The sequence below is a fragment of the Oncorhynchus mykiss genome, chromosome 1 (assembly GCF_057628025.1).
Source record: "Oncorhynchus mykiss isolate SJ-2025 chromosome 1, ASM5762802v1, whole genome shotgun sequence".
Lineage (NCBI taxonomy): Eukaryota > Metazoa > Chordata > Actinopteri > Salmoniformes > Salmonidae > Oncorhynchus > Oncorhynchus mykiss.
Genome location: NC_143022.1, coordinates 87,013,322 through 87,040,899, shown reverse-complemented (window position 1 = coordinate 87,040,899; position 27,578 = coordinate 87,013,322). Strand labels below are relative to the sequence as shown.

At 40.1% G+C, this 27,578-nt stretch overlaps 2 protein-coding genes across 2 annotated transcripts; one reads left to right on the top strand and one right to left on the bottom strand.

Moving 5' to 3' along the window:
• Window positions 1–127: 127 nt before the first annotated feature.
• zgc:110319 (NifU family protein) lies at window positions 128–11,456 on the bottom strand. The gene is made up of 8 exons (XM_021614180.3): window positions 11,108–11,456; window positions 10,393–10,493; window positions 10,097–10,232; window positions 7,510–7,576; window positions 7,031–7,142; window positions 4,586–4,649; window positions 2,053–2,227; window positions 128–1,511 (listed from the first exon to the last, which is right to left on the bottom strand). Exons 1-8 carry the CDS (start codon window positions 11,170–11,172, stop codon window positions 1,440–1,442), a joined length of 792 nt encoding a protein of 263 aa, XP_021469855.1. The 5' UTR covers window positions 11,173–11,456; the 3' UTR covers window positions 128–1,439.
• LOC110530866 (transmembrane protein 150A) lies at window positions 11,442–25,453 on the top strand. The gene is made up of 7 exons (XM_021614159.3): window positions 11,442–13,324; window positions 17,397–17,444; window positions 18,075–18,137; window positions 18,445–18,512; window positions 18,914–19,044; window positions 21,371–21,548; window positions 23,724–25,453. The coding sequence occupies exons 1-7, from the start codon at window positions 13,260–13,262 to the stop codon at window positions 23,909–23,911; spliced, it is 741 nt and encodes a 246-aa protein (XP_021469834.1). The 5' UTR covers window positions 11,442–13,259; the 3' UTR covers window positions 23,912–25,453.
• The last annotated feature ends 2,125 nt before the right edge of the window (window positions 25,454–27,578 follow it).

Here is a 27,578-nt window from a genome sequence, read left to right as displayed (position 1 = left end):
ATTTCTTAACTCCGGTATTTTACTTTTGGAGTTGTGTGTACTGTCGTGAATTGTTAGATACTACTGCACTGTTGGATCTAGGAACGCAAGCATTTTGCTACACCAGCAATAACATCTGCTAAATATGTGTATGTGATCAATCAAATTTTATTTGATAAATCTGATTATTGAGTTGATGTTGGAAACAAAGACAGCAAAGCTATATCAAAAGGTTATTCCCACAAGTTTTGGTTTCTGAAAACAAGAGCAATATAATAATACAACGAGATGATTCCACGAATGGGACAAAATAACCATTACATTTTCCTTTGTGATACTAGTATGATTCGGACTTCTGTATCAGCCATATGAGATTGCAGCTGGAACTGTTACAATTGCAATGCATATACAAGTGAATGGGTGATTAGTATCCATTCAAAGAACTTGAATCATTGCGCAACATTTATCACAGTATTTCACATAAAGCTTTCTTTAAGAGTAGATGTACTGCAATCTATATGATGAATATAAATTAATCTTGGTTAACCCAGAACTAAAGTATTGTGGAATTGGTCAGATGCTCGATTAAGTTCTGGGTCCATACGTATTAGGAGAAGATACAGAACGAGAATCGGAACGAAGAGCTCCACTCTCTCTGCAATTTACAGGCAAGTCAAAATGGGCCGAATGTCCCCTCTCCTTCCAAAATGTGAAAGATGCCAACACCTACAAAATCGTGATGTGTCCAAATAACCAGTGAAGAAAAACCCAAGCAACAGAATTAATGCTGCTCGTTATGTCATGCATCCCGTTGACATATCTATGATACCATTTGTTTACGTCGTCTCTCCACGAGAGATTAAATATAAATGAGCATGTGCCCATGCCATAAATGTAAATGTGTTAATGTGATTACTATGTGTAGACTCCTGAACAATGCATTCACAAAGAAACATATACAGCTAAATCATTTTGTCGTTTTAACTGTGCCATATCTTGTGATCATTTCATATAAACAATTGGTCATGCTTGGCCTAGGGATAGATTTAAACCATATCCCTTAACTCAAACCATCACAGAATGTCCTTTCATCAGAGAATATATATATTTTTTTAAACATATGAGGGTAAATTTGTAACTCAACCTGCAAAGAAATAAATATAAAATATATAACATAACTGCCTTCTTCAGAGTTTTCGGCCTTTACAATGGAAGAGAAACAGTATAAATGTGTCAGTGTGTGGCCTGGCTTCATTGTAATAGTAATATACAGTATTTGAGTAAATGAAAGACAAAAACAACAGCCTACAGCACACTACAGTTGGTATTTTGAAAGGGCAATGCTGAATATTATTTTAAAACATGAACATTGCACTAAGGTAGCGGAAGCAGTATCTACCTGGTTTGCAAGGCTTCTATACAACAGACTTTATCTATAGGCCTGGGGGCTGACAGAAGTTTTATATGTCTCCTAACTTGCGTTCCAACTCGGTGAAAACCGTTGCATTTACATGATCCACTTCATCTTCCACCTACAGAAACCAAACAAAAAGAACAGCTATAATTGACACTTTATACACACTGCATATTTATTTATATACTGCAGTTGACATAGCTCACTCTACTGCTGTACATATTCGTAGTATATATTATATAAATGAATCCGGTGTATATACATAAATATTGCATTTGGATTACTGTTAGTGTTATTTGGGTTGTTCATTGGATTCTTATGACATTACTTGATTTCTTTTTTTAAATTATTGGTAATTTTTGAACTTGTTTGACATTTTACTGCATTGTTAGGAGTTAGTAACATAAGCATTTCGCTGCACCCGATTATATAAGCTGCTAAGCTGTGTACGTGGCCAATACACTTTGATTTGACATCACAAAGCAGATGCTGTTCCAACTTCATGATTTAGTACTCACTCCATTCCCCTCTAACTCCTACTCCTCTCTCTCCATTCCCCTCCAACTCCTTCTCCCTACTCCACACTATTTCTGCCTCTGTGCGTTTCTCTCTCCTCCTCCTCCTCTTCTCCTACTCCCTCTTTGTATTCACCCTCTCACCTGTTCCACGTCATCCACCTCAGGGATGTAGAACTGCAGCATGTTCTGGATGCCATTCTTCAGGGTGACAGTAGAGCTGGGGCAGCCGGTGCATGAGCCAACCAGCTTCAGCTTCACCGTGCCGTTCTCAAAGCCCTTGAAGATGACATCACCGCCATCCTCCATCACCGTGGGCCTGTGTGTGACAGGAGGGCTTATCAGGTTAGTTTGTCATTCAACAACATAACAGGTATTATTACAATTGTTATTAAAAACTAGGAGGGACAGAAGAATGGAGAGGAAGATGAGGAGTTTAAGAGGGGAGGGGATAGGAGAAATCCTTGACAATAGCATTATTATAGTCTATATTTCATATCAACATCACTTCTATCATTTGTTTGTGGAACAACTTCAGTGCCCAAACAATCTGCCAGATTGCATTTAGCTTGAAGAGCTTCTGAGCCAAAACATCTTTATCATGACTGTGGACAAAACTTTCCTAGGATGCCTCTAGGGCTCAGATTCCACAAATGGGTCATATTGTACTAGATCAGCGTTCTCCAACTCCAGTCCTTCAGGACACATTTTTGTTGTAGCACTGGACAAGCACACTGGATTCAACTTGTCAACTAATCATCAGGCCCTGAACTGGCGGGTTTGATTTTACTGAGCCGCAGGGCACTGGTCTATGGCCCATGGCCCATGGCGTGAGGAAAAGAGGTGAGGGAGGGGCACCCTGCTCAAATGGAACAGTAATCTATCCTTCATGTTTGGCCCTGTCCGGGGGTGTCCTCGGATGGGGCCACAGTGTCTCCTGACCCCTCCTGTCTCAGCCTCCAGTATTTATGCTGCAGTAGTTTGTGTGTCGGGGGGCTAGGGTCAGTTTGTTATATCTGGAGTACTTCTCCTGTCCTATTCGGTGTCCTGTGTGAATCTAAGTGTGCGTTCTCTAATTCTCTCCTTCTTTCTCTCTCTCTCTCTCGGAGGACCTGAGCCCTAGGACCATGCCCCAGGAATACCTGACATGATGACTCCTTGCTGTCCCCAGTCCACCTGACCGTGCTGCTGCTCCAGTTTCAACTGTTCTGCCTTATTATTATTATTCGACCATGCTGGTCATTTATGAACATTTGAACATTTTGGCCATGTTCTGTTATAATCTTCACCCGGCACAGCCAGAAGAGGACTGGCCACCCCACATAGCCTGGTTCCTCTCTAGGTTTCTTCCTAGGTTTTGGCCTTTCTAGGGAGTTTTTCCTAGCCACCGTGCTTCTACACCTGCATTGCTTGCTGTTTGGGGTTTTAGGCTGGGTTTCTGTACAGCACTTTGAGATATCAGCTGATGTACGAAAGGCTATATAAATAGATTTGATTTGATTAATCTGCACCACTCGGTCATGTTGTCAACAAGGCAGCACGGTGCATTGTCCAGAAACATACATCTCTTTAATATGTATATATGTTTGAATGTTCTAGTTTTCATTGGGAAGACAGTGTTTTTATCAAAAGCAATCACTTTTGCATTACTCAACATGCTTAATTACTCACAGTGCATTCGGAAAGTATTCAGACCCCTTGACTTTTCCACATTTTGTTATGTTACAGCCTTATTCTAAAATGAATTAAATACATTTGTAAGACTAACGTAACAACATGTGGAAAACGTCAAGGGGTCTGAATACTTTCCGAATGCACTGTAACTTTTGTTTTGAGCCGAATTCGCCGATGGCTTTAAACGCTGCACCTGGCTCACGCTGGGAGGCAGCCCGGTTCCAAAATAAATGCAATCAACTTTCACCCGGTGCAAAGCACGCCTACCCGGTCACCCGGTGCAAAGCACGCCCACCCGGTCACCCGGTGCAAAGCACGCCTAACCGGTGCAAAGCACGCCTACCCGGTCGTCGGTATCAGGGGCTACAAATATGTGTGCTATTGAGGTGGTTCTGGAGGACCAGAGTTTGAAAACTCTGTACTAGATTAACAAAATATTGTCAGTAAAACACATTCATCATACTGAGAGAATGTGCGGATTTTACCTGATCCATGTATCTACAGCAAAACATGATGAGAGTGACAGACGGATCATACTAATAGCATGTGGGGATTTTACCTGATCCATGAATCTACAGCAAAACATGATGAGAGTGACAGACTGATCATACTAATAGCATGTGGGGATTTTACCTGATCCATGTATCTACAGCAAAACATGATGAGAGTGACAGACTGATCATACTAATAGCATGTGGGGATTTTACCTGATCCATGTATCTACAGCAAAACATGATGAGAGTGACAGACTGATCATACTAATAGCATGTGGGGATTTTACCTGATCCATGTATCTACAGCAAAACATGATGAGAGTGACAGACTGATCATACTAATAGCATGTGGGGATTTTACCTGATCCATGTATCTACAGCAAAACATGATGAGAGTGACAGACTGATCATACTAATAGCATGTGGGGATTTTACCTGATCCATGTATCTACAGCAAAACATGATGAGAGTGACAGACTGATCATACTAATAGCATGTGGGGATTTTACCTGATCCGTGTATCTAGAAGCTCCTTTATCATTGAAACAATTTCATCATCATCTTCAGAGTGACCTAAGACAGGAACAGCATGTTGAAAAGTTCATAATTCCAAGAAACAAACATGCAAAAAAAAAATCGGTTGGCGGGTAGAATGAAAACATTGTATCAACCCACGGGTCGGCTGAGCACAATTATATTGCGGTCGGAAACGTTTTAAATCAAGATACTCTCTTTTTTTTTTTTTTTTACCAATCCATGAACTTGTGTTGAATTGTGTTGTGAATTTCATTAGGCTATGTTCACAGTGAGGCAGACATAGCGAAGGTTACCAGCCACGCAGCGAGACAGTGGAGCAGGTAACTCTCCCCATTAGTAGCCTATTTGTGTGGTGTTGAAACATAATTTGTCCACGTGCAGAGTTTATATTCCCTTCTGCCACACAACAATACGTTGTCAAGTTTATTTTCCCTGACTCCTAGCTCATGTGAAAATGGCAAACCTAACAGTAGAAATAATAAGAACGTTTATGATGATGAAATACAGGTGCTACCCGAGTCAAATCCAGTTTGGAAGGATTTTGTAGTCATTGTGGACAAGAAGGACAGCACGGTAGATGGACACAGTCTACAAAAGTGCAAGCAGGCATTTGTTTACAATAATTCTGTTAATCATTCCATTCATTCAGGCATCCATTTAGACCAAACTTAGGCCATATCAAATATAATCCAGTGCAGCTTTTAAAAGTTTGAGTAGCCAATAGCCTACCTAATAATAGACATAGGCTATTTTTGCAGCCTATAGCCTATGAAATTATGGGAATTGTTTAAGTTTTAATTAAACTATTGGATTATTTAAACAATCTATACACAATACCCCATATGACAAAGCAAAAAAAAGTTGCTATGAGACTCAAAATGGAGCTCAGGTGCATCTTGTTTCCATTGATCATCCTTGAGATGTTTCTACAACTTGATTGGAGGAGTCCACCTGTGGTAAATGTAATTGATTGGACATGATTTGGAAAGGCACACACCTGTCTATATAAGGTCCCAGTCTATATAAGGTCCCAGTGCTTGTCAGAGCAAAAACCAAGCTATGAGGTCAAAGGAATTGTCCGTAGAGCTACAAGACAGCATTATGTTGAGGAACAGATCTGGAGAAGGGTACCAAAAAATGTCTGCAGCACCGATTGTTCCCAAGAACACAGTGGCCTCCATCATTCTTAAATGGAAGAAGTTTGGAACCACCAAGACTCTTCCTAGTGCTGGCCGCCAAGCCAAATTGAGCAATCGGGAGAAGGGCCTTGGTCAGGTAGGTGACCAAGAACCCGATGGTCACTCTGACAGAGTTCCCCTGGAGATGGGAGAACCTTACAGAAGGACAACCATCTCTGCAGCACTCCACCAATCAGGCCTTTATGGTAGTGTCCAGACAGAAGCCACTCCTCAGTAAAAGGCACATGACAGCCTGCTTGGAGTTTGCCAAAAGGCACCTAAAGGACTCTGACCATGAGAAACAAGATTCTCTGGTCTGATGAAACCAAGACTGAACTCTTTGGCCTGAATGCAAAGTGTCACGTCTGGAGGAAACCTGGAACCATCCCTACGGTGAAGCATATGGTGGCAGCATGCTTCTTTTTCAGCGGTAGGGACTGGGAGACTAGTCAGGATTGAGGCAAAGTACAGAGAAATCCTTGATGAAAACCAGCTCAAGAGCGCTCAGGACCTCAGACTGGGGCAACGGTTCACCTTCCAACAGGACAACGATCCTAAGCACACAGCCAAGACAACACAGGAGTGGCTTCAGGACAAGTCTCTGAATGGCCAAGCCAGAGCCCGGACTTGAACCAGATCGAACATATCTGGACAGACCCGGAAATTGCTGTGCAGCAACGCTCCCCATCCAACCTGACAGATTGAGCGGACCTGCAGAGAAGAATGGGAGAAACTCCCAAAATACAGGTATGCCAAGCTTGTAGCGTCATACCCAAGAAGACTCAATGCTGTAATCGCTGCCAAAGGTGCTTCAACAAAGTACTCAGTAAAGGGTCTGAATACTTTTGTAAATGGGACATTTCCTTTTTATTTTATACATTTGCAAACATTTCTAAAAACCTGTTTCTGCTTTGTCATTATTGGGTATTGTGTGTAGATTGATTGAGGGGGAAAACAATGTAATAGATTTTAGAGTAAGTCTAATGTAACAAAACGTGGAAAAAGTCAACGGGTCTGAATACTTCCCGAAGGCACTGTATTGTTTTTTGGCGGGTCACGGATCGGCTTTCGGAACAATTCTATGCTGGTGGCGGAGAAAAAAATCTGTCCTGATGTCAGATATTGGGTGAGACTTGGAATTGATGTGGCCGGAGCGGGTGCGACTCCAAAAAGCACTCCACACTCAAACATATGAAGTATGAAGAATATGAAGAAGATCTTTGTTCCTGTCATACTCACTGCTCTCATGGTGGGTAACCCCAGTGGTTATGGGGTCTCCACTGTCAAAGAACTTAGTGATAGCATCCATGGCATGGTGCTTGATGTCCGTCCACTCCACATCATCATCTGCCTGGGAAGGGCAACACAAAACATGCAAAGGCCTGGTAAATGAACATGGCTGGGCCCCGATTCACCACCCCTCTCAAAATGTACCCTTGCACACTTTCTTGCATGGATTTAGCAATAGTGAAAACTCCCTCCTGTCAATGCTTATACAGTACTAATCCTATGCTTTTAAATCCACAACAAGGAGTGTGCAAGTGCACACTTTGGAAGAAGGGTGGAGAATTGGGACATGTATTGAATCATAAAGTTAAACTTTTGTGACATGATACATTCAGTTATTATGGTCTTATAATGGCACACCATATCCCAGAGTAAGTGGATAGGGTTGGTAAAATGAAAGGGAAGGTAGATGAGGTTTATTTATTCTGTACCTTGGTCACTGTGATGAAGTCAGGACCATAGAACACACTTTTCACTCCTTCGATTCCAAACAGGTCCCTGTGCAACCAAGGAGCGGCAACCAAGAATGGTCCATGTCAAACATTTCATGATGTTAGTATGTACAGTAATATCTATGATCTATAATCCACATGGTGCTCAGAACAAAGTGGAGATGCTCATTGCACTTTTATTTATTCTGACTCGAGGCACGCAAATAACTAACTTAGGCTAATCAGTACAGTAAACCAATACAACTAAGAAATAAATTCAGAAATGGGGTTAATTTCTCAAATTTCATTTTATTCCCTCTCCCTTGTAAATTCAATTTATTTCCATTCAAATTCCCGGTCAGTCTTTGAATTCAGAGATAATTCCAATGTTAGGTAAATTAGATTTATTTTATTCACAATTCAATACACAACAATTCCTCAAATTCCTAATCAAATCAAATTCCCTTGGGCTTTCAGGCTGACCATGTCACTGTTCAGACAGCCTAGTTATACAGGAAATGATTTAAGTCAATGATTTAAAACAAATCCTGGAGAATTTAGATTTCTTATACAAAGTGCATTAATTACATTAACCTGTTGAGTGTAGGGGGCAGTATTTTGATGTTTGGATGAAAAACGTACCCAAATTAAACTGCCTATTTCTCAGGCCCAGAAGCTAGAATGTGCATATAATTGTCAGATTAGGATAGAAAACACTAAAGTTTCCAAAACTGTCAAAATATTGTCTGTGAGTATAACAGAACTGATATTGCAGGCGAAAACCTGAGGAAAATCCAACTAGGAAGTGCCTCTTATTTTGAAAGCTCCCCGTTCCATTGCATAACTTCCTTCCATTTAAAAAGGGATATCAACCAGATTCCTTTTCCTATGGATTCCACATGGTCTGATCAGTCTTTAAACAGTGTCAGGTTTCTATTCTGAAAAATGAGTGAAAGATCCCACCGCGTCAGTGGATGGCTGGTTGTCGGCAGCGTTTTGCATGCGCCAACAGAGTGGAGCAGACATTTTCTCTCACTCCTATTGAAAAAGCTAAGGTCCGGTTGAAATATTATCGATTATATATTGTAAAAACAACCTGAGGATTGATTATAAAAAACGTTTGACATGTTTCTACGAACTTCACGGATACTATTTGGAATTTGTCTGCCCCGTCGTGACCGCTCGAGCCTGTGGATTTCTGAACATAACGCGCCAACCAAATGGAGGTATTTTTGATATAAAAATTCTCTTTATGGAACAAAAGGAACATTTGTGTAACAGAGTCTCGTGAGTGCAAACATCCGAAGATCATCAAAGGTAAGCAATTAATTTTATTGCTTTTCAGACTTTTGTGACCAATCTACTTTGCTGCTAGCTGTTTAATGTTTTGTCTGATGAAAGAGATGTCCTTACATAAACGCTTGGTATGCTTTCGCCGAAAAGCTTTTTTGAAATCTGATACGCCAGGTGGATTAACAACAAGCTAAGCTGTGTTTTGCTATATTGCACTTGTGATTTCACAAATTAAATATTTTTAGTAATTTAATTTGTATTTGGCACTCTGCAATTCAGCGGATGTTGACGAAAATGATCCCGCTAAAGGGATGGGTGCATCAAGAAGTTAACTGGGAAATGTAAAATTGAATTTCAATTCCATATATAGATATACACACATACACACACAACCATTCAAAGGTTTGGGGTAACTTAGAAATGTTCTTGTTTTTGAAAGAAAAGCAAACTTTTTGTCCATTAAAATAACATCAAATTGATCAGAACTACACAGTGTAGACATTGTTAATGTTGTAAATGATTATTGTAGCTGGAAACGGATGATTTTTAACATAGGCGTACAAAGGCTCATTATCAGCAACCCTCACTCCTGTGTTCCAATCGTACATTGTGTTAGCTAATCCAAGTTAATTATTTTAGAAGGCTAATTGATCATTAGAAAACCCTTTACAAATATGTTAGCACAGCTGAAAACTGTTGTGCTGATTTAAAGATGCAATAAAACTGGGCTTCTTTAGACTAGTTGAGTATCTGGAACATCAGCATTTGTGGGTACGATTACAGGCTCAAAATGGCAAACTTTCTTCTGAAACTCATCAGTCTATTCTTGTTCTGAGAAATGAAGGCTATTCCATGCGAGAATTTGCCAAGAAACTGAATATCTCGTACAACGCTGTGTACTACTCCCTTCACAGAACAGTGCAAACGGGCTCTAACCAGAATAGAAAGAGAAGTGGGAGGCCCCGGTGCACAACTGAGCAAGAGGACAAGTACATTGGAGTGTCTAGTTTAAGCATCCTGGAGTCGCCTCTTCACTGTTGACGTTGACTGATGTTTTGCTGGTACTATTTAATGAAGCTGCCAGTTGAGGACTTGTGAGGCGTCTGTCTCAAACTAGACACTAATTTACTTGTCCTCTTGCTCAGTGTATAAGCGTCACTGGTTCTCACACACTCTGAAAAGTTTATTCACACTGTCTGGTTTCGTCATGTTTACAGGTCATTGTTTAGACTCTTGCTACTATCATATTTCAATAGCTAAAAAAATACAATTCCTGTTATCCAACAGTACTAACCTGGCTAAGGAGGAGCACTCTGCAGAGCTTGGAGAGGGGAAATCCAGGGTCCCCACCCCCAACACAGGCTTACCAGGGATGAACTTCAAGCTCCGTGGGTTTGGTGTGTCCTGTGTCTGAATGGACAAGTGTCGCACTGAAACATAATGGTATGGTCAATCTTCAAGCATATTGTTCCACTAGTAAGCTTATAGGACTACTCTGAATATACTACAGGAAAAACATGACAATTGTATTATTTGAATGTGGTTGTTAAATGGTTCTTGTGTAGAAAAAAATAAAGGCCAGTTTCTCACCTACGAACTGTGGGGGTCCAGTCAGAGGCAGAAGTTGAACTTTTCTGTAGTTCGGGCCAATGCATTGTGTGTGGAACTGGTTTCTCGTGTTGATTGGAAACCTATATCAGACAGTACATGTCAGGTCATGTAGTTAGATGGTTGGAGATAAACCCACTCAGTTGAATTAATCTCAGGTTTGTCCTTACAAACCTGTCACTTCGGGATGGCCTTGAAGCGTCATGAATTTGCGACCTTGTCAACAAGCAAAGAAAAAAGATAACGTATCTAACGTTGGCTAGCTAGCTACCTATGGTTGTCTAATGTCACTGATTAGGCTTGACTATGCCGCAATGACCCGACTGCAAAACTGGTAACTGAGAAAGGTTTTAGCTAGCTAACGTTAGCTAGGTTCTCAGAAAGTTAGCTAGCTACTTCAAACTTTAAGTAATCGAGTTGATAACAGGTTTAGCAAGCTAACGGAACAATAGCCAGGCAAACAGTTGTTAAATGCGTTACTTCATATGCTTTAATATGTATACAATTTGGGAAATATAGGCTGCGCAACATGATGGCGATTAAGTTTGACAACGATGTCGCAGTTAGCTTGGCTAACTAGCTAGGTCAAGCATAGATTCCTAACGGAAATTGGCAGCCACTCGTGTTGAATTCACAGCAATACCTTCATTACGTTGACATACACAAGTAGGAATGTTATATTAGTAGAAGCTCAAACCTAAAATGTGATGTATTTCGTGACTGAATCAACCGTTGAAGACTCCATCTTATGCGGGCAGCCATTTCATTTGTTTTTAAAGTGAGGACCCAAGACACAGCTGGCTTCACATATCCTGTTTGAAATAGATTCCAATTGCTCCACAATTACCTTTTTAATCGTTAGTTTGATAAGTAAATGTTCTTATTCATTACAATAAACAAACATCAATTCAAACTATATAGCTTATAGATACTCTCGAAGTACAAATATTGTCTCCCGAGTGGCGCAGTGGTCTAAGGCACTGCCTATGTGCTAGAGGTGTCACTACAGACCATGGTTTGATTCCAGGCTGTATCACAACGGTCATGATTGGGCGGCGCACAATTGGCCCAGCGTCGTCCAGGTTATGGGTAGGCCGGCATTGTAAATAAGAATTTGTTCTTAACTGACTTGCCTAGTTTGATAAAGGTTAAATAAAAAATCTAAATGGCCAGCCACTACTGAGAATGAATCAATGATCTGTTTGTGCTGTATGCAATGATAAAAGGGGGATTTTGTTGCTGCCACTAGAGCAAAACATAGCCTATCTCATTATTTTGTAAGTGTTTCATGTAAATGTCCATTGAAGTTGCAATGTGTGTCATAGTTGGGTAAATAGTAAATTGGGTAAATAGTGTTTTGTGCTGTATTTTGGATCATTCAAATTTGCCACTACAGTTCTGGGAATTTCCAACCAAGATGTTAGACACACACATGGATGACAAGACATATGCATTCAAGGCATGACTTACACATCCATGTCCTGCAAAGCTGCAGTTCTCTCTCTGTCTCTCTCAATTCAATTCAAAGGGCATATGTTTACATTGTCAAAGCAAATTAAATAGATAATAAACAAAAGTTAAATAAACAGTAAACATTACACTCACAAAAGCTCCAAATGATTAGAGGCATTTCACCTGTCATATTATGTCTTGAAACTGTGTTGTAATGATGTGCAGATAGTTAAAAAGGGAAAATAAATCAACATAAATATGGGCTGTATTGACAATGGTGTTTGTTCTTCACTGGTTGCCCTTTTCTTGTGGCAACATGTCACAAATCTTGCTGCTGTGATGGCACACTGTGGTATTTCACCCAGTAGATATGGGAGTTTATCAAAAATTGATTTGTTTTTTCAAATTCTTTGTGTGTCTGTGTGATCTGAGGGAAATATGTGTCTCAAGTATGGTCATACATAGGAAGTGCAGCTCAGTTTCCACCTCCTTTTGTGGGCAGTGTGCACATAGCCTGTCTTCTCTTGAGAGCTATGTCTGCCTACGGAGGCCTTTCTCAATAGTAAGGCTATGCTCACTGAGTCTGTACATAGTCAAAGCTTTCCTTAAGGTTGGGTCAGTCACAGTGATCAGGTATTCTGCCACCATGTACTCTCTGTTTAGGGCCAAGTAGCATTCTAGTTTGCTCTGTTTTTTGTTAATTCTTTCCAATGTGTCAAGTAATATTTTATATATATATTTCTCATGATTTGATTGGGGCACTGTGGGATCTGTTTGTGTTCGTGAACGGAGCACCAGGTCCGCTTCTCCAGGTTCATCTCTCTTTGATATGGAAGGTTTGGGAATCATTTCCTTTTAGGTGGTGGTAGAATTTAACAGCTCTTTTCTGGATTTTGATCATTAGCGGGTATCGGCCTAATTCTGCTCTGCATGCATTATTTGGTGTTTTACATTGTACACGCATATTTTTGCAGAATTCTGCATGCAGTCTCAATTTGGTGTTTGTCCCATTTTGTGACTTCTTGGTTGGTAAGCAGACCCCAGACCTCACAACCATAAAGGACAATGGGTTCTGAAAGTTCAAGTTTAAGTTTCCAGTTCAGTAAAGCAATGTACAGGAGAGCTCTGAACTGCCACTGGGGGAACATGAGTTTATCAGCTATGTGCAGGGTGTGCTATGTAACTTAAAACAAACAGTGAGATGGCGTCAAGCGGGCCCTCCCTGTGTTTCCTCACATCTGCCCTCTGTCAGGACAAGGTGGTGCCATTTGTGTGGATGACTGACTCTGCTGAAGGAGGAATCTCACAGTGCCAGACTGAGACCGACAGTGTCTGGACCCGGAGCGTCCCCACTGTACTTCTACTGCTGCTGGTCTCTCTCACCAAACTACCAAGACATGGTCCTCTGGAGTCTACTCCCCATCTCCCTCTCCTTAGTGTCTCTCATTGGAACCTGGGTGACGTAAGTTAAACAAGAATATATCTATATTTTCTTTCTAATCTTTTATAAGACCTTAAATAACATGTACTTGAGCTACTTCACTTAGATTTGTCACATGTAAATACTGTGCAATTTTTTTTTTATAAAGTGCATTGTATATGCCAGTATTTAGTTTTTCCATTAATCTCATAATTCACACGGTCTCATGATTACTATAGCTAGGTTGACATCCAATTGGCGACAGATTTTCATGTGAATACTCAAAAATGTGCATAAAAACATTTTCCCACTAGATACAGTTGAAGTCGGAAGTTTACATACACCTTAGCCAAATACATTTAAACTCAGTTTTCACAATTCATTACATTTTATCCTAGTAAATATTCCCTGTCTTAGGTCAGTTAGGATCACCACTTTATTTTAAGAATGTGAAATGTCAGAATAATAGTAATAATAATAAAGATTTTATTTGATTTAAGCTTTTATTTATTTCATCACATTCCCAGTGGTTCAGAAGTTTACATACACTCAATTAGTATTTGGTAGCATTGCCTTTAAATTGTTTCATTTGGGTCAAACGTTTCAGGTAGCCTTCCACAAGCTTCCCACAATAATTTTGGTGAATTTTGGCCTCCTTGCTCGCACACACTTTTTCAGTTCTTCCCACACATTTTTTATAGGAGTGAGGTCAGGGCTTTGATGGCCACTCCAATACCTTAACTTTGTTGTCCTTAAGACATTTTGCCACAACTTTGGAAGTATGCTTGGTGTCATTGTCCATTTGGAAGACCCGTTTGCGACCAAGCTTTAACTTCCTGACTGATGTCTTGAGATGTTGCTTCAATATATCCACATAATTTTCCTCTCCCATGATGCCATCTATTTTGTGAAGTGCACCAGCTCCTCCTGCAGCAAAGCACCCGCACAACATGATGCTGCCACCCCCGTGCTTCACGGTTGGGATGGTGTTCTTCGGCTTGCAAGCTTCCCGCTTTTTCCTCCAAACATAACAATGGTCATTATGGCCAAACAGCTATATTTTTGTTTCATCAGACAAGAGGACATTTTTCCCAAAAATTATTTTTTTGTCCACATGTGCAGTTGCAACCCGTAGTCTGGCATTTTTATGGTGGTTTTGGAGCAGTGGCTTCTTCCTTGCTGAGTGGCCTTTCAGGTTATGTCGATATAGGATTTGTTTTACGGTGGATATAGATACTTTTGTACCTGTTTCCTCCAGCATCTTCACAAGGTCCTTTGCTGTTGTTCTGGGATTGATTTGCACTTTTCGCACCAAAGTATGTTCATCTCTAGGAGACAGAACACGTCTCCTTCCTGAGCGGTATGATGGCTGCGTGGTCCCATGGTGTTTATACTTGTGTACTATTGTTTGTACAGATGAACTTGGTACCTTCAGGCATTTGGAAATTGCTCCCAAAGATGAACCAGACTTCTGGAGGTCTACAGTTTTTTTCCTGAGATCTTGGATGATTTCTTTTGATTTTCCAATGGTGTCAAGCAAAGAGGCACTTAGTTTGCAGGTTGGCCTTGAAATACATCCACAGGTACACCTCCAATTGACTCAAATGATGTCAATTAGCCTATCAGAAGCTTCTAAAGTCGTGACATAATTTTCTGGAATTTTCCAAGCTGTTTAAAGGCACAGTCAACAAAGTGTATGTAAACGTCTGACCCACCGGAATTGTGATACAGTGAAATAATCTGTCTGTAAACAATTGTTGGAAAAATGACTCGTGTCATGCACAAAGTAGATGTCCTACCCAACTTTTTTTTTTTTTTTAATAAGAAGTGGTTGAGAAACGGGTTTTAATGACTCCAACCTAAGTGTATGTAAACTTCTGACTTCAACTGTATGTTTCCATCAAATTGACTTGTTGCAGATAAAAATCTGTGTGTGATGATGTGGTGCACATAAAAACAACTTTTGCGATTCAATTCCCATGTAGGGCCTACCGAATAAAAAATACAAGTTAAATGTGTTTCCATCGCATTTTCAACTCTATTGATGGTATTCTCACAAAAATTGTTGCGTCATATAGCGAGTGTGCCTACTCCGGTATTGGCACCTGTTCTCTAACCAACAGCAAACGTATAGCCTACATTATGAGATTATTATGGATTGAAGAGCAAGATTATTTTTATTTGTCAAACGGCAGCCAAGCCTCGATGATCATGTCACCAAAATAATACCCCTCGCTATTTATTGGAAAGGATCATCAAGCTCATTACTTTGCACTTTCACCACCCTGTGAAGTTATTTCATCATGTCTTTAATCTGCGTGCTTTCCTGAGGAGTCTGTGATTTACTTCGATATGATGGTTATTATAACAATATTTGTGTTCTGTTTCCATCAGGCCTGTCATGTTTTATTCCAACATGTACTTTCTTTGCATATATTTATACTGACTCTACACACTCACATACAAGCTGCTACTCTATTTTATATCATGTCACCTTACCCCTATACATATCTACCTCCATCAGTCCAGTATCGCTGCGTATTGTAAATATGGTATTGGAACTGACCCTGTATCATATGCTAGCGTGCTTACTCGGTGTTCTTCATATTTCTGCTTATTTCTCGTGGTTTTTTTTGTATGACATTGTTATTGATTATTGCATTGTTGGGTTTTGATTTCGCAAGAAAGGCATTTCACTGCACTTGTGCATGTGACATTAAAACTTGAAGGTTGGATGAAAACCTAGTTAGTGTGGGAAAACTTTTTTATTTTTATGTTTCTTATAAAATCACCTTCATGGTGATACTGCCACCTTCTAAGCACACAGAGTCTATCATGACACAAGGCGAGACCCAGATGCAGACAATCCTATTGGATTATTAAATATTGTAAGGCAAGAGAATGGCCGTGGACAAACAAAAAGTCAAAACCAGTTCAGAGTTCAAAAGGTACTGAAGATCAGTCAGGTGGGAAAGTAGTCCAAAACCAGGAAGACTAGCAAAAGGAGAATGGGAAAACACACTGGTTGACCTGACAAACATACAAGACGAACTGGCACAGAGCAACAGGAAACACAGGGATAAATACACTGGGGAAAATAAGCGACACCTGGAGGGGGTGGAGACAATCACAAGGACAGGTGAAACAGATTAGGGTGTGACAGATGCGTGATTATTAAAACCAGGAAGTGATTGTTGTTCTAGTGATTCCAATATAAATGTCATAACCTCATCAAGATTTGTTGAAAGTGTTGTGAAAATACCCTTAGACCACCTGCATGTGACAAACAGAACTTTCCAGAAAGAACATTTAGGATACCTGTAGAGTCAGAGCCACCACCTTAGAGCCCACCTCACAACGTGCAAAACATAAACCAATTGTTTCACTTCCTACATTGTGAGACATGATTTAACCTTCATTATAAACTGGGTGGTTCATTTGAGGCTTGAATGCTGATTAGCTGACACCCATGGTATGTCATACCATATACCACGTGTATGACAAAGCATTTATTTTTTACTGCTCTAATTACGTTGGTAACCAATTTATTATAGCAATAAGGCACCTCGGGGGTTCGTGGTATATGGCCAATATACCACAGCTAAGGGCTGTTCTAGGCACTCCGTGTTGGGTTGTGCTTAAGAGCAGCCCTTAGCCGTGGTATATTGGTCATATACCACACCTCCTCGGGCCTTATTGCTTAATAGTCACTGCACAGTTATGTCTATTGTTACTAGATGTGCAGCATAAAGGAAAAGGTTCTATTCGTTCATGTAGAGACATTTGATTCAACCTTTGTTTGTCCTCAGAGGGCACACACAGTACAGTCTGGTACTTTCTTATTGACACTGGTTGACTGCCTGTAAAGGCATTCACATATATGGAAATGAGTGGCTTTGTAACAGGGCTGCTAATAATATTCTAACCACGTACATCTGTGTACTTTTGCTTAGTCACCCACATCAGTTCCTGGTTACTTATTGATCCTCAAGGTATTCAGTGTTCATTAATGGGAGCGTATATTATATCATATTATACATTGAAAAACCATACATGCTAAGAGAATTAGGCACTTTAATCATATCAAATGAGTGTGTTTGTTTTGTTGTTTCAGGTATGGCCTGGCGTACAGCTATGACCATGTGTGTTCCCTCAACAACTGGTGCGTTGTGTTCTGTTTGTGAGATTTCCTACAGACCATAGTGATTGGTTCTTTCAGCCAATTCCATATCAATGAAATACATTGTTTTAATGTAACACAAGCATACAGATGTAGGATCTTAATTTGATCACCTTGTTGCAGGAGAACTTTCCTGCAGTGCAGGAAATGATTAACATGTAGTGTATTTGAGGTATAAATAGGCTTCGAAGTTTGTCATTTCCACTTTTACATTTCCGACTTGATTTTCTCTTACGAAAAATATATCAATCCCTACATAAATGACCATTAATTATAATCCACATAATATTTCACATTTACTGTTGCTGCAGGATTATTTTCCTGCTGTAGCAAACTGGCTCAAATTAAGATCCTATACATCCGTATTTCTAAAGCAGCGTTGTTCAACCCTAGTCCTGGAGATCCACAGGGTATGCAGTCTATTTGTTTTAGCCTAGCACCAACACACCTGATTAAAACTAATCATCAACTTAATTAGTTGAATCAGGTGTGTTGCTGCTATTGGGCTGTAACAAAAGTGTGCATGTCACACCCTGTCCCCTCCAGGACCAGGGTTGAAGACCACCATAGATAAAGAGAAGGTCTGTAAACATGATTATTTTCTGTTTTCAGGGCCCCTGGGAACCACTGCAGAGACAATACATCAATAGCTTGTTGTCAAGTCCCAACCATAAGGTAACCATAGACTACTATATCAAGGTTGGGGTCAACTAACACTATTTCATCTCATTCAGTTCAGAAAATGAAATTAAAATTGGACCTCCATTTTGAAGTTTGTGAATGTACTGAGTTCACATGGAATTTTAAATGGAATTATAATTTGTTCAATTCAACTCTGTTCAATTCACGTCAGAACACGTGTCAGCTTTTAAGAGACATTCCTAGAATGTTCTCTGTCATCTTAATATTATTGTCACTGGGTAATTTCAGTATGATGTGAAATAATGGTGTCTTACATATGCTTTGGCCTTGTGTTCTGCAGCTCGAGTGGAACAAGCTTACCAGAAAGCTCATTGTTCACAGCCACCTTTAATGCGGGTTCATTTCTGTGTAAGTTTGTAGTTGCACAGTTTGCTCACCCTACAGTAGACATCCACAGGTCATACTGGATCTCAATGCACTCTGCAGATGTCTATACTGATACAAATATTATAGTATTAGAGTATGTGCTCATAATGTACTTAATGTTATTTTACCTCAAGGTCACCCTTAAAACGGTTTGGTATGTCAGATTTCTTATCGAACGTGTTTGTCCTGCTGAGGAAACATCTACCAAAACCAAAGTTTTAACGAGTTGATTGTAATTAAATTACACAACAATAACAACCATATAGTCACATTGTTTTAGATCAGATGTGTTATTGCACATAATGTAATAATGTAATAATCATCTTAGGAACATTTGATCAATTACCCTATGTTATAGATGCATTATAATAACCATTTTTTAGTTATGGTGTTCTGTATCTTCCACCATGCTCACATCTTGGAGAGGAACAGTGTCCACTCCATGCTCAGTAGAATCGCCCTGGTGTTTGGTGGAGTGGCGGCTGTCGGGGCCTTTGTGGCTGGGAACTGCAACGTAAGTACTTTCTGCACATATAGTGTAGTTTCATCCTTACTCAGGGTGTCATGCAATTCACTATACGAATGTGCTTAAAGAAAAAACAAGGGTGTATAGTACACAATACTGCAAAAATGAATTCTGCTTGTAGACAGCGACATCGAGCAAGTAACGTTTCTGACACAGAGGCCCCTCAGGATGTTTGTTGTCATTGTCGACAGGGCGAGAGTGGGTGAAGTGTAAGGACAAACGTAGTAGTCTGGCACGCAAGGTTAGACAGAACTTCACATGTATTAAAAAATATTTTAAATCCAGGAGTATACTTAATATCTAGGTTAGAGAAAGACACAAAGGTCTATCAAGTTTAAAGTGTACTTCGAACTGACACTCTACTGACTCTGACAAAGCACGTTAAAAATATCTCCTGAGTTGCGGTTCAATTAAATCTTGAATTGTGAACAAAGAGAGGAGTGGCAGTAAAGCAAACAAACACCCATGACACAATTGGTTGGTTTGTTAGTGTGTGCAGACATACCTACGGATGGCCGAACATCAGTGGAAAGTACAATAGAAAAATAGACATGTCAATGTGTACCTTTTTGACATTATTTCATAGACGTAGACAGAATTCACGTTTTAATTATTTCAAGTTTGTCAGATGTATTCTTCAGAAGATCATGCACAGTCTTTTGTCTCTTCTTTAGGAAAGGTACTGGTAACAGCCCAGCTCGCACATTTGGTTCCTTGGAAGTTGTGGGAACGTATGTTTTTGGTTTCACATTGGTTGTGTGAACGAAGCTATATGTATGTTTCTATATGTTTCTTTACCTGTAAAATGGAACGTTTTTTTTAAATGTTCTGAGAACAGAAGTAAAAATGTTGCCTGTTCTAGGAACATTTATTTTTAGGTTGCAGGGAGGTTCTGAGAATGTTTTACTCTGGTTCCTTGAAAGTTTTCCTAGGAGGTTTTGTTAATGCTCTGAGAACTGAAATTATAGGTGATTTGGAGTTGTTTTTAAATAACTTCCTTAAAACATTCAGTGAATGTTTTAATAAGACTTTTAATAACACTGCTAGCTTATTTGGGGGTTAACTTTGTTGAACTCCAAGCACAGATAGGACACATGGAAATGAATTTCCTCTGAAATTAATCATGCAAACACATCTATTTTTGTATTGTGACACAGCATCAGTGAGATTCAAACCTATTGTATTGAAATTCCAACAGAATAACCTTGTTTCTTAACGTTGTCTGAACTATTTGAGAACATTCCTAATGTCAAACCAGTTGGGCAACGTTCCTAGAATATTACCTAGAATATTACCTAGAATATTACCAAAATTGAAATTAAATGGAACTATGTGTGAACTTTTAGGAAACATTCTGTTAGAGTAATAAAATACCAAACCAATAATGCATTTTTTTTGTCCTTCAATGTGTTGAATGTTCCAAAGTCAAGCAACCATCCTGCACCATTCTCAGAAAGTTGTGGGAAGGTTGTATGCAAAATAATCATAGGACAACCACACTCTCACCAAGCTCTAAGAAACATATGTTTCTCAGAACGTTATGTGCTAGCTGGGAGGTATTTTCTCTGGCTCAGACTTAGATTACAGCTAGCTGGAAGGTATTTTCTCTGGCTCAGACTTAGATTACAGCTAGCTGGAAGGTATTTTATCTGGCTCAGACTTAGATTACAGCTAGCTGGAAGGTATTTTCTCTGGCTCAGACTTAGATTACAGCTAGCTGGAAGGTATTTTCTCTGGCTCAGACTTAGATTACAGCTAGCTGGAAGGTATTTTATCTGGCTCAGACTTAGATTACAGCTAGCTGGAAGGTATTTTCTCTGGCTCAGACTTAGATTACAGCTAGCTGGAAGGTATTTTCTCTGGCTCAGACTTAGATTACAGCTAGCTGGAAGGTATTTTCTCTGGCTCAGACTTAGATTACAGCTAGCTGGAAGGTATTTTCTCTGGCTCAGACTTAGATTACAGCTAGCTGGAAGGTATTTTCTCTGGCTCAGATTTACAGTGAACTCTTTTCCTCTAACAGACGTTCCCAGAAAGTTTGCCGTCATTCAAACATGTCCGAATCGGGCACATAATTCCAGTGAACTGTACTCTTCCCCTTTAGCAGAAGTTCCTAGAATGTTCTGTCACCCAAACATATCCACCATTGTAGAATTTGAGTATTGTGTGACAAGTGCTTTGGCTTTGTGTTTTGCAGCTCGACTGGAACAAGTTAACTAGACTAGCTAAATGTTAACTTGTCTTAAGCCTCTCCTCCAGCCAGGGTAACTGATTACCTGATTTAAGTGTAACCTGTCTGTCCTCTCTCCTCCAGCCCGAGTACCTGAAGCTGGCCCATTACCTGGGGGCTGCGGTGAGCTTCCTGTGTATCTGTTTCTATAGTCTGCTCCTCACAGTGCTCACAAGGAAGTGTGTTCTGACCCAGATGGAGTGGTTCCTCTACCCTGCACGGGTCACCTCTACTGTGGTCCAGATCATTGTCACCATTGGCTGTATCCTTTCACCTGCACTTGTACTATAACCAAAGTCCTGAACCCAGACTCTTATAACCAGCAATGTTGTGGTAAAAACAAAAAGGTGGTTAAACACTGAAGTAAAGTAACTCTCTCTATACTTTGGATACATTTTTCTGGAAAAAGTGGATAAAAAAGGTTTGTGTTTACCCTTCACTACATAACTGCTTATAACCCCTGAATCTGTCAAATTGCTGGGTGTGCATACACTCAGGAAAATAATATGGACAATACAATGCACGAATAGGAGTGTCCACTTCCATACAACTTCAACTTTGCAAACACTCACAGGCCCTGAAAGACACAGTTCTAAGTGGTAGGGGATAACAACAAGATACAGGACCTTGACAGTGAGGATGTCTATCTGTGTGTTTACCTGTTTACTGATGTGTAATGTTTTAATTACTGCCACGTCTTTTGCCTTGTAGAGATTGTATTGCCTTGCGAAAGTATTTGGCCCCCTTGAACTTTGCGACCTTTTGCCACATTTCAGGCTTCAAACATAAAGATATAAAACTGTATTTTTTTGTGAAGAATCAACAACAAGTGGGACACAATCATGAAGTGGAACGACATTTATTGGATATTTCAAACTTTTTTAACAAATCAAAAACTGAGAAATTGGGCGTGCAAAATTATTCAGCCCCTTTACTTTCAGTGCAGCAAACTCTCTCCAGAAGTTCAGTGAGGATCTCTGAATGATCCCATGTTGACCTAAATGACTAATGATGATAAATACAATCCACCTGTGTGTAATCAAGTCTCCGTATAAATGCACCTGCACTGTGATAGTCTCAGAGGTCCGTTAAAAGCGCAGAGAGCATCATGAAGAACAAGGAACACACCAGGCAGGTCCGAGATACTGTTGTGAAGAAGTTTAAAGCCGGATTTGGATACAAAAAGATTTCCCAAGCTTTAAACATCCCAAGGAGCACTGTGCAAGCGATAATATTGAAATGGAAGGAGTATCAGACCACTGCAAATCTACCAAGACCTGGCCGTCCCTCTAAACTTTCAGCTCATACAAGGAGAAGACTGATCAGAGATGCAGCCAAGAGGCCCATGATCACTCTGGATGAACTGCAGAGATCTACAGCTGAGGTGGGAGACTCTGTCCATAGAACAACAATCAGTCGTATATTGCACAAATCTGGCCTTTATGGAAGAGTGGCAAGAAGAAAGCCATTTCTTAAAGATATCCATAAAAAGCGTTGTTTAAAGTTTGCCACAAGCCACCTGGGAGACACACCAAACATGTGGAAGAAGGTGCTCTGGTCAGATGAAACCAAAATTGAACTTTTTGGCAACAATGCAAAACGTTATGTTTGGCGTAAAAGCAACACAGCTGAACACATCATCCCCACTGTCAAACATGGTGGTGGCAGCATCATGGTTTGGGACTGCTTTTCTTCAGCAGGGACAGGGAAGATGGTTAAAATTGATGGGAAGATGGATGGAGCCAAATACAGGACCATTCTGGAAGAAAACCTGATGGAGTCTGCAAAAGACCTGAGACTGGGACGGAGATTTGTCTTCCAACAAGACAATGATCCAAAACATAAAGCAAAATCTACAATGGAATGGTTCAAAAATAAACATATCCAGGTGTTAGAATGGCCAAGTCAAAGTCCAGACCTGAATCCAATCGAGAATCTGTGGAAAGAACTGAAAACTGCTGTTCACAAATGCTCTCCATCCAACCTCACTGAGCTCGAGCTGTTTTGCAAGGAGGAATGGGAAAAAATTTCAGTCTCTCGATGTGCAAAACTGATAGAGACATACCCCAAACGACTTACAGCTGTAATCACAGCAAAAGGTGGCGCTACAAAGTATTAACTTAAGGGGGCTGAATAGTTTTGCACGCCCAATTTTTCAGTTTTTGATTTGTTAAAAAAGTTTGAAATATCCAATAAATGTCATTCCACTTCATGATTGTGTCCCACTTGTTGTTGATTCTTCACAAAAAAATACAGTTTTATATCTTTATGTTTGAAGCCTGAAATGTGGCAAAAGTTCGCAAAGTTCAAGGGGGCTGAATACTTTCGCAAGGCACTGTATGTGTAGGTTCCTATAAGCATAAACTCGATGAGGGTATGCCATAACCTGTCACCCAACAACTACTGTTCCCCCCTCCTTGACCTCTGACCCCTCAAGACACCATCTTGTTTGTACAGGAGGAATACCTGTACAAGCACTCAGCTGCCGTGTTTGAGTGGATAATGAGTGTCAATCTGGAGCTGTTTGAGCTCAGCTTTGCTGTGGAGTTCTGTTTTTTCTCCTCCTCCATGTTGTCCACGCTGCTGGTGAAAAGAGATGAGGAGAAGCCTATCCTTCTAGCCTGAGGAGAGAAGATGCTGGGCTGGCTACTGTAAGAGACACTGGGGTCTAGTTCATTAGACATGAAATGGAAGAAACCGGTCCGAAACAGAGAGAGATTAGCTGGACCTGATTGCCATTTTAAAACATTTTGTTACGGTGTGCCTTAATGACACGAGCCAGTAGTTTGCAAACTTTTCTTTGTTGTGACAGATCTAAAGCTTGTGGAATTGGACCCACCAAGTAAAGGGAACAATTGTTTGTAACCAGGACCCAGTCTGGCTGCGATCAAAAACGACTCTGAGTTGGCCACGACCCACCGTTTGGGAAACACTGACGTAGGGGCATCATGAGGATAATATATCTGACCTTTGACTTTGCTCCCGGACCAACTCTCATTTTTGAGGATTATTTATTTATTCTATTTTTTTTTATCAGGGCTGACATAGTTCTTATGCAGCCCCTAAAGAAAAACAGAAAGAGGAGTTCTTACTGTCACACCAAATCAATGTACTTCGTATTGGGGAGTATTTCTGGATGCTTTCAAAAGGGAAAACTTGATCCTACAATCTTCATTGCCACTGATGAACCAATACCAGAATACCTCAGCATTTGAGTAGTAGTCACTGTAAGCACTAAAGTCACTATTTCTGTTCCTAGGTCCTGAATTGATCAAAGTGGCATTTACCATTTGATGGGCCATGGAGAATGTTCAATGATGTTTGTTAGCTCTTTTTTCAATATGTTGTCTATTTGTGTAAAACATGACATCTTGGTGGCATCACTGTGCTATTGAAGTATACCAGTTAACAACAACATAATTACTTGTTGTATAAAAATGTAATTGTTTGCAAAGTAAAGTATTGAAGGGTAATGTTGCGACGGAATCTAAGCCCAATAATCTCTTCTGACAGCCTTAACATTAAACAGATGATCAAGTAGCTGATGTGTTTCTGGGTGGCGAGAAGAGAAGCCAGTGATGATTGTAAACCTGCGATACAACAGGTGTGAAGGAGGCAGGTGTGGCGGTTGATTAATGAACAGCCATCTTTGTATTTGTGATAGATCATTCTGAAAAGCTTTCTGGAGGCAGAACAGTTGGTTGTACTACTGCATTCCTGTCAGATGAGAGAAAAACCAAAACATAAACAATCATTTATCCAGAAACAATGTGACTGAACATTTTATGAACAGAACAAATTTCTTAGCAAGGTGTCATACTTTGTTCCCTTCTTCTTACTTATGTATTCGGTCTCCTTTTCTACAGTGTTCCTAATCAGGGCTTTTGTGCAATGATGATTGACTTTTACAACAACAACATATCATGGACTACATGGTTACATTTTAACAACGTGGTACAGCTTTATTTTTTAAGATAAAGAAAAAGTGACAAACTGACTCTCACCAAGATTAAAAATAGACAAAAGCAATCCAGCACACACTGGTTGAACCAATGTGGAATTGATGTCTGTGCTCAGTGGGTTAATTCAGTATGAAAATAAGGCTAGAAATATCCCAAGAAATGTCATTTGCCAAGCATAATTAAATAATAAAACGTGTCAAATGTGTATTTGCGATTCCTCTGCGGTACTGTCCCTTGACATTATGCACCTTATGACAAGATCTGGTCGTCACAAGCCACTGCATCTCAGTGCAAGAGGTGTCACTATAGTACCTGGTTCGAATCCAGGGTGTATCACATCCGGCCATGATTGGAGTCCCATAGGGCGGTGCACAATTGGCCCAGCGTCGTCTGGGTTTGACCGGAGTAGGCCGCCATTGTAAATAAGTTTTTGTTCTAAACTGACTTGCCTAGTTAAATAAAGGTTAAATAAAACAATGTAAATCCTTTCAAGGGATACTTCGGGATTTTGCCAATGACGCACTTTCTCTACTTCCCCAGAGTCAGAGGAACTCATGAATACCATTTTTATGTCTCTGTGTCCAGTATGAAGGAAGTCAGCGTTGGCTCGCAAAATTACTTCTAACTAGCGTTAGAGCAATGGCTGGAAGTCTATGGGTATCATAGACATCCAGCATTAGCACAACTACCTCTACCTTCATACTGGACACAGAGACATAAAATGGTATTCACGAGTTCATCTGACTCTGGGGAAGTAGATCTCGGGCATCATTGCCAAATATCAATGTATCCCTTCCAGCTGACATATCACAACCTGGTCTCAGAGCATTTCGTATTATTCTGTACGAGATACTTAGTACTATATGTTACATTTCGTATGGTATGTATTACTATGTGAATGTCCATCACACAATTAGCATAATATGTTATGAATTACAATAGCAAAAAGGGTTAGGATTAGCTAACAAGCTAAGTAGTTGAAAAGTTCCTAAAATACTTAAGTTGTCCGTGAGGAAATCCCAACTCGATACTATTATCTTTGACTCCAAAACTAACAAAACAAAAGCAAAAAAACTATAAATGATATTCAGTTTTAGTTTTTTGGGGGGGGGGTTCTAATTGGGTTTTCAAGCTTATGAATCTGGTGGGAGATTGACTTTATCATTTTAAAGGTAGACTCAACAAGATCAGTACGGCAGATAATGGGCGTGTTTGAGTGGTAAGGCTCAAGCAACCAACTGTAGGCGAAAGTCAAAGAGTGAAGTCGGGGGAGGTGCATATGCGACAGCCAAAAGTCAGACACCAAAGTGGTTTTCCAACAGCAAGGCTCAGATCAACATGACAGTGTTGCCATTGTTTATAAAAAGGTTTTCTTGATAGTATACTGTTCATGTATCTAACCCCCACATCACCTTCTCACAAACTGAAATCATAATATTTATATTATCTGTGTACACATTGTACATCAATCAGTGAGAGAGAGCCTCAAATATAAAATTTATTTGTATATATCCACTGTAAACAAAACACCCTAATGATTGCAGTCAACATGTAAAGGAAGTAATGCTGCTTGCTTAGAGAGTAACACTTCCTACTGAGTCGGCTCACGCCATGGCTAGAACCCAGGACCTCTGCCTTGCAAGCACACGTGACCGCCCTCCGGAAATGTCTTACCAGTTGTTGCCATGTGAAAAGCTAGCTATTGGCTGGTGTAAGTGGGGACACTTCAGGCATACAGTGCCTTGCGAAAGTATTCGGCCCCCTTGAACTTTGCGACCTTTTGCCACATTTCAGACTTCAAACATAAAGATAGAAAACTGTATTTTTTTGTGAAGAATCAACAACAAGTGGGACACAATCATGAAGTGGAACGACATTTATTGGATATTTCAAACTTTTTTAACAAATCAAAAACGGAAAAATTGGGCGTGTAAAATTATTCAGCCCCCTTAAGTTAATACTTTGTACTTCTGGCTGTGATTTATTTAGAATTCAAGGCATGTTTAACCAGCATGGCTATCACAGCATTCTGCAGCGATATGCCATCCCATCTTGTTTGGGCTTAGTGGGGCTATAATTTGTTTTTAAACAGGACAATGACCCAACACACCTCCAGGCTGTGTAAGGGCTATTTGACCAAGAAGGAGAGTGATGGAGTGCTGCATCAGATGACCTGGCCTCCACAATCCCCCGACATCAACCAAATTGAGATGGTTTGGGATATACACACACACACACACTCATGTGTATATATACACACACACACATTCATGTGTATACACACACACACACACATTCATGTGTATATACACACACACACATTCATGTGT

Bases quoted from the DNA above. Each gene is read 5' to 3' on its own strand.
- zgc:110319 (XM_021614180.3), bottom strand. From the start codon at position 11,172: ATGGCTGCCCGCATAAGATGGAGTCTTCAACGGTTGATTCAGTCACGA. The intron at 10,233-10,392 runs GTGAGAAACTGG...ATTATGTTTCAG, and splicing joins TGGACCCCCACAGTTCGTAG to TGCGACACTTGTCCATTCAG. The intron at 4,650-7,030 runs GTGAGTATGACA...TTCCTGTCTTAG, and splicing joins GGTTACCCACCATGAGAGCA to GTCACTCTGAAGATGATGAT.
- LOC110530866 (XM_021614159.3), top strand. From the start codon at position 13,260: ATGGTCCTCTGGAGTCTACTCCCCATCTCCCTCTCCTTAGTGTCTCTC. The intron at 13,325-17,396 runs GTAAGTTAAACA...TTGTTGTTTCAG, and splicing joins CTCATTGGAACCTGGGTGAC to GTATGGCCTGGCGTACAGCT. The intron at 18,513-18,913 runs GTAAGTTTGTAG...ACCATTTTTTAG, and splicing joins TAATGCGGGTTCATTTCTGT to TTATGGTGTTCTGTATCTTC.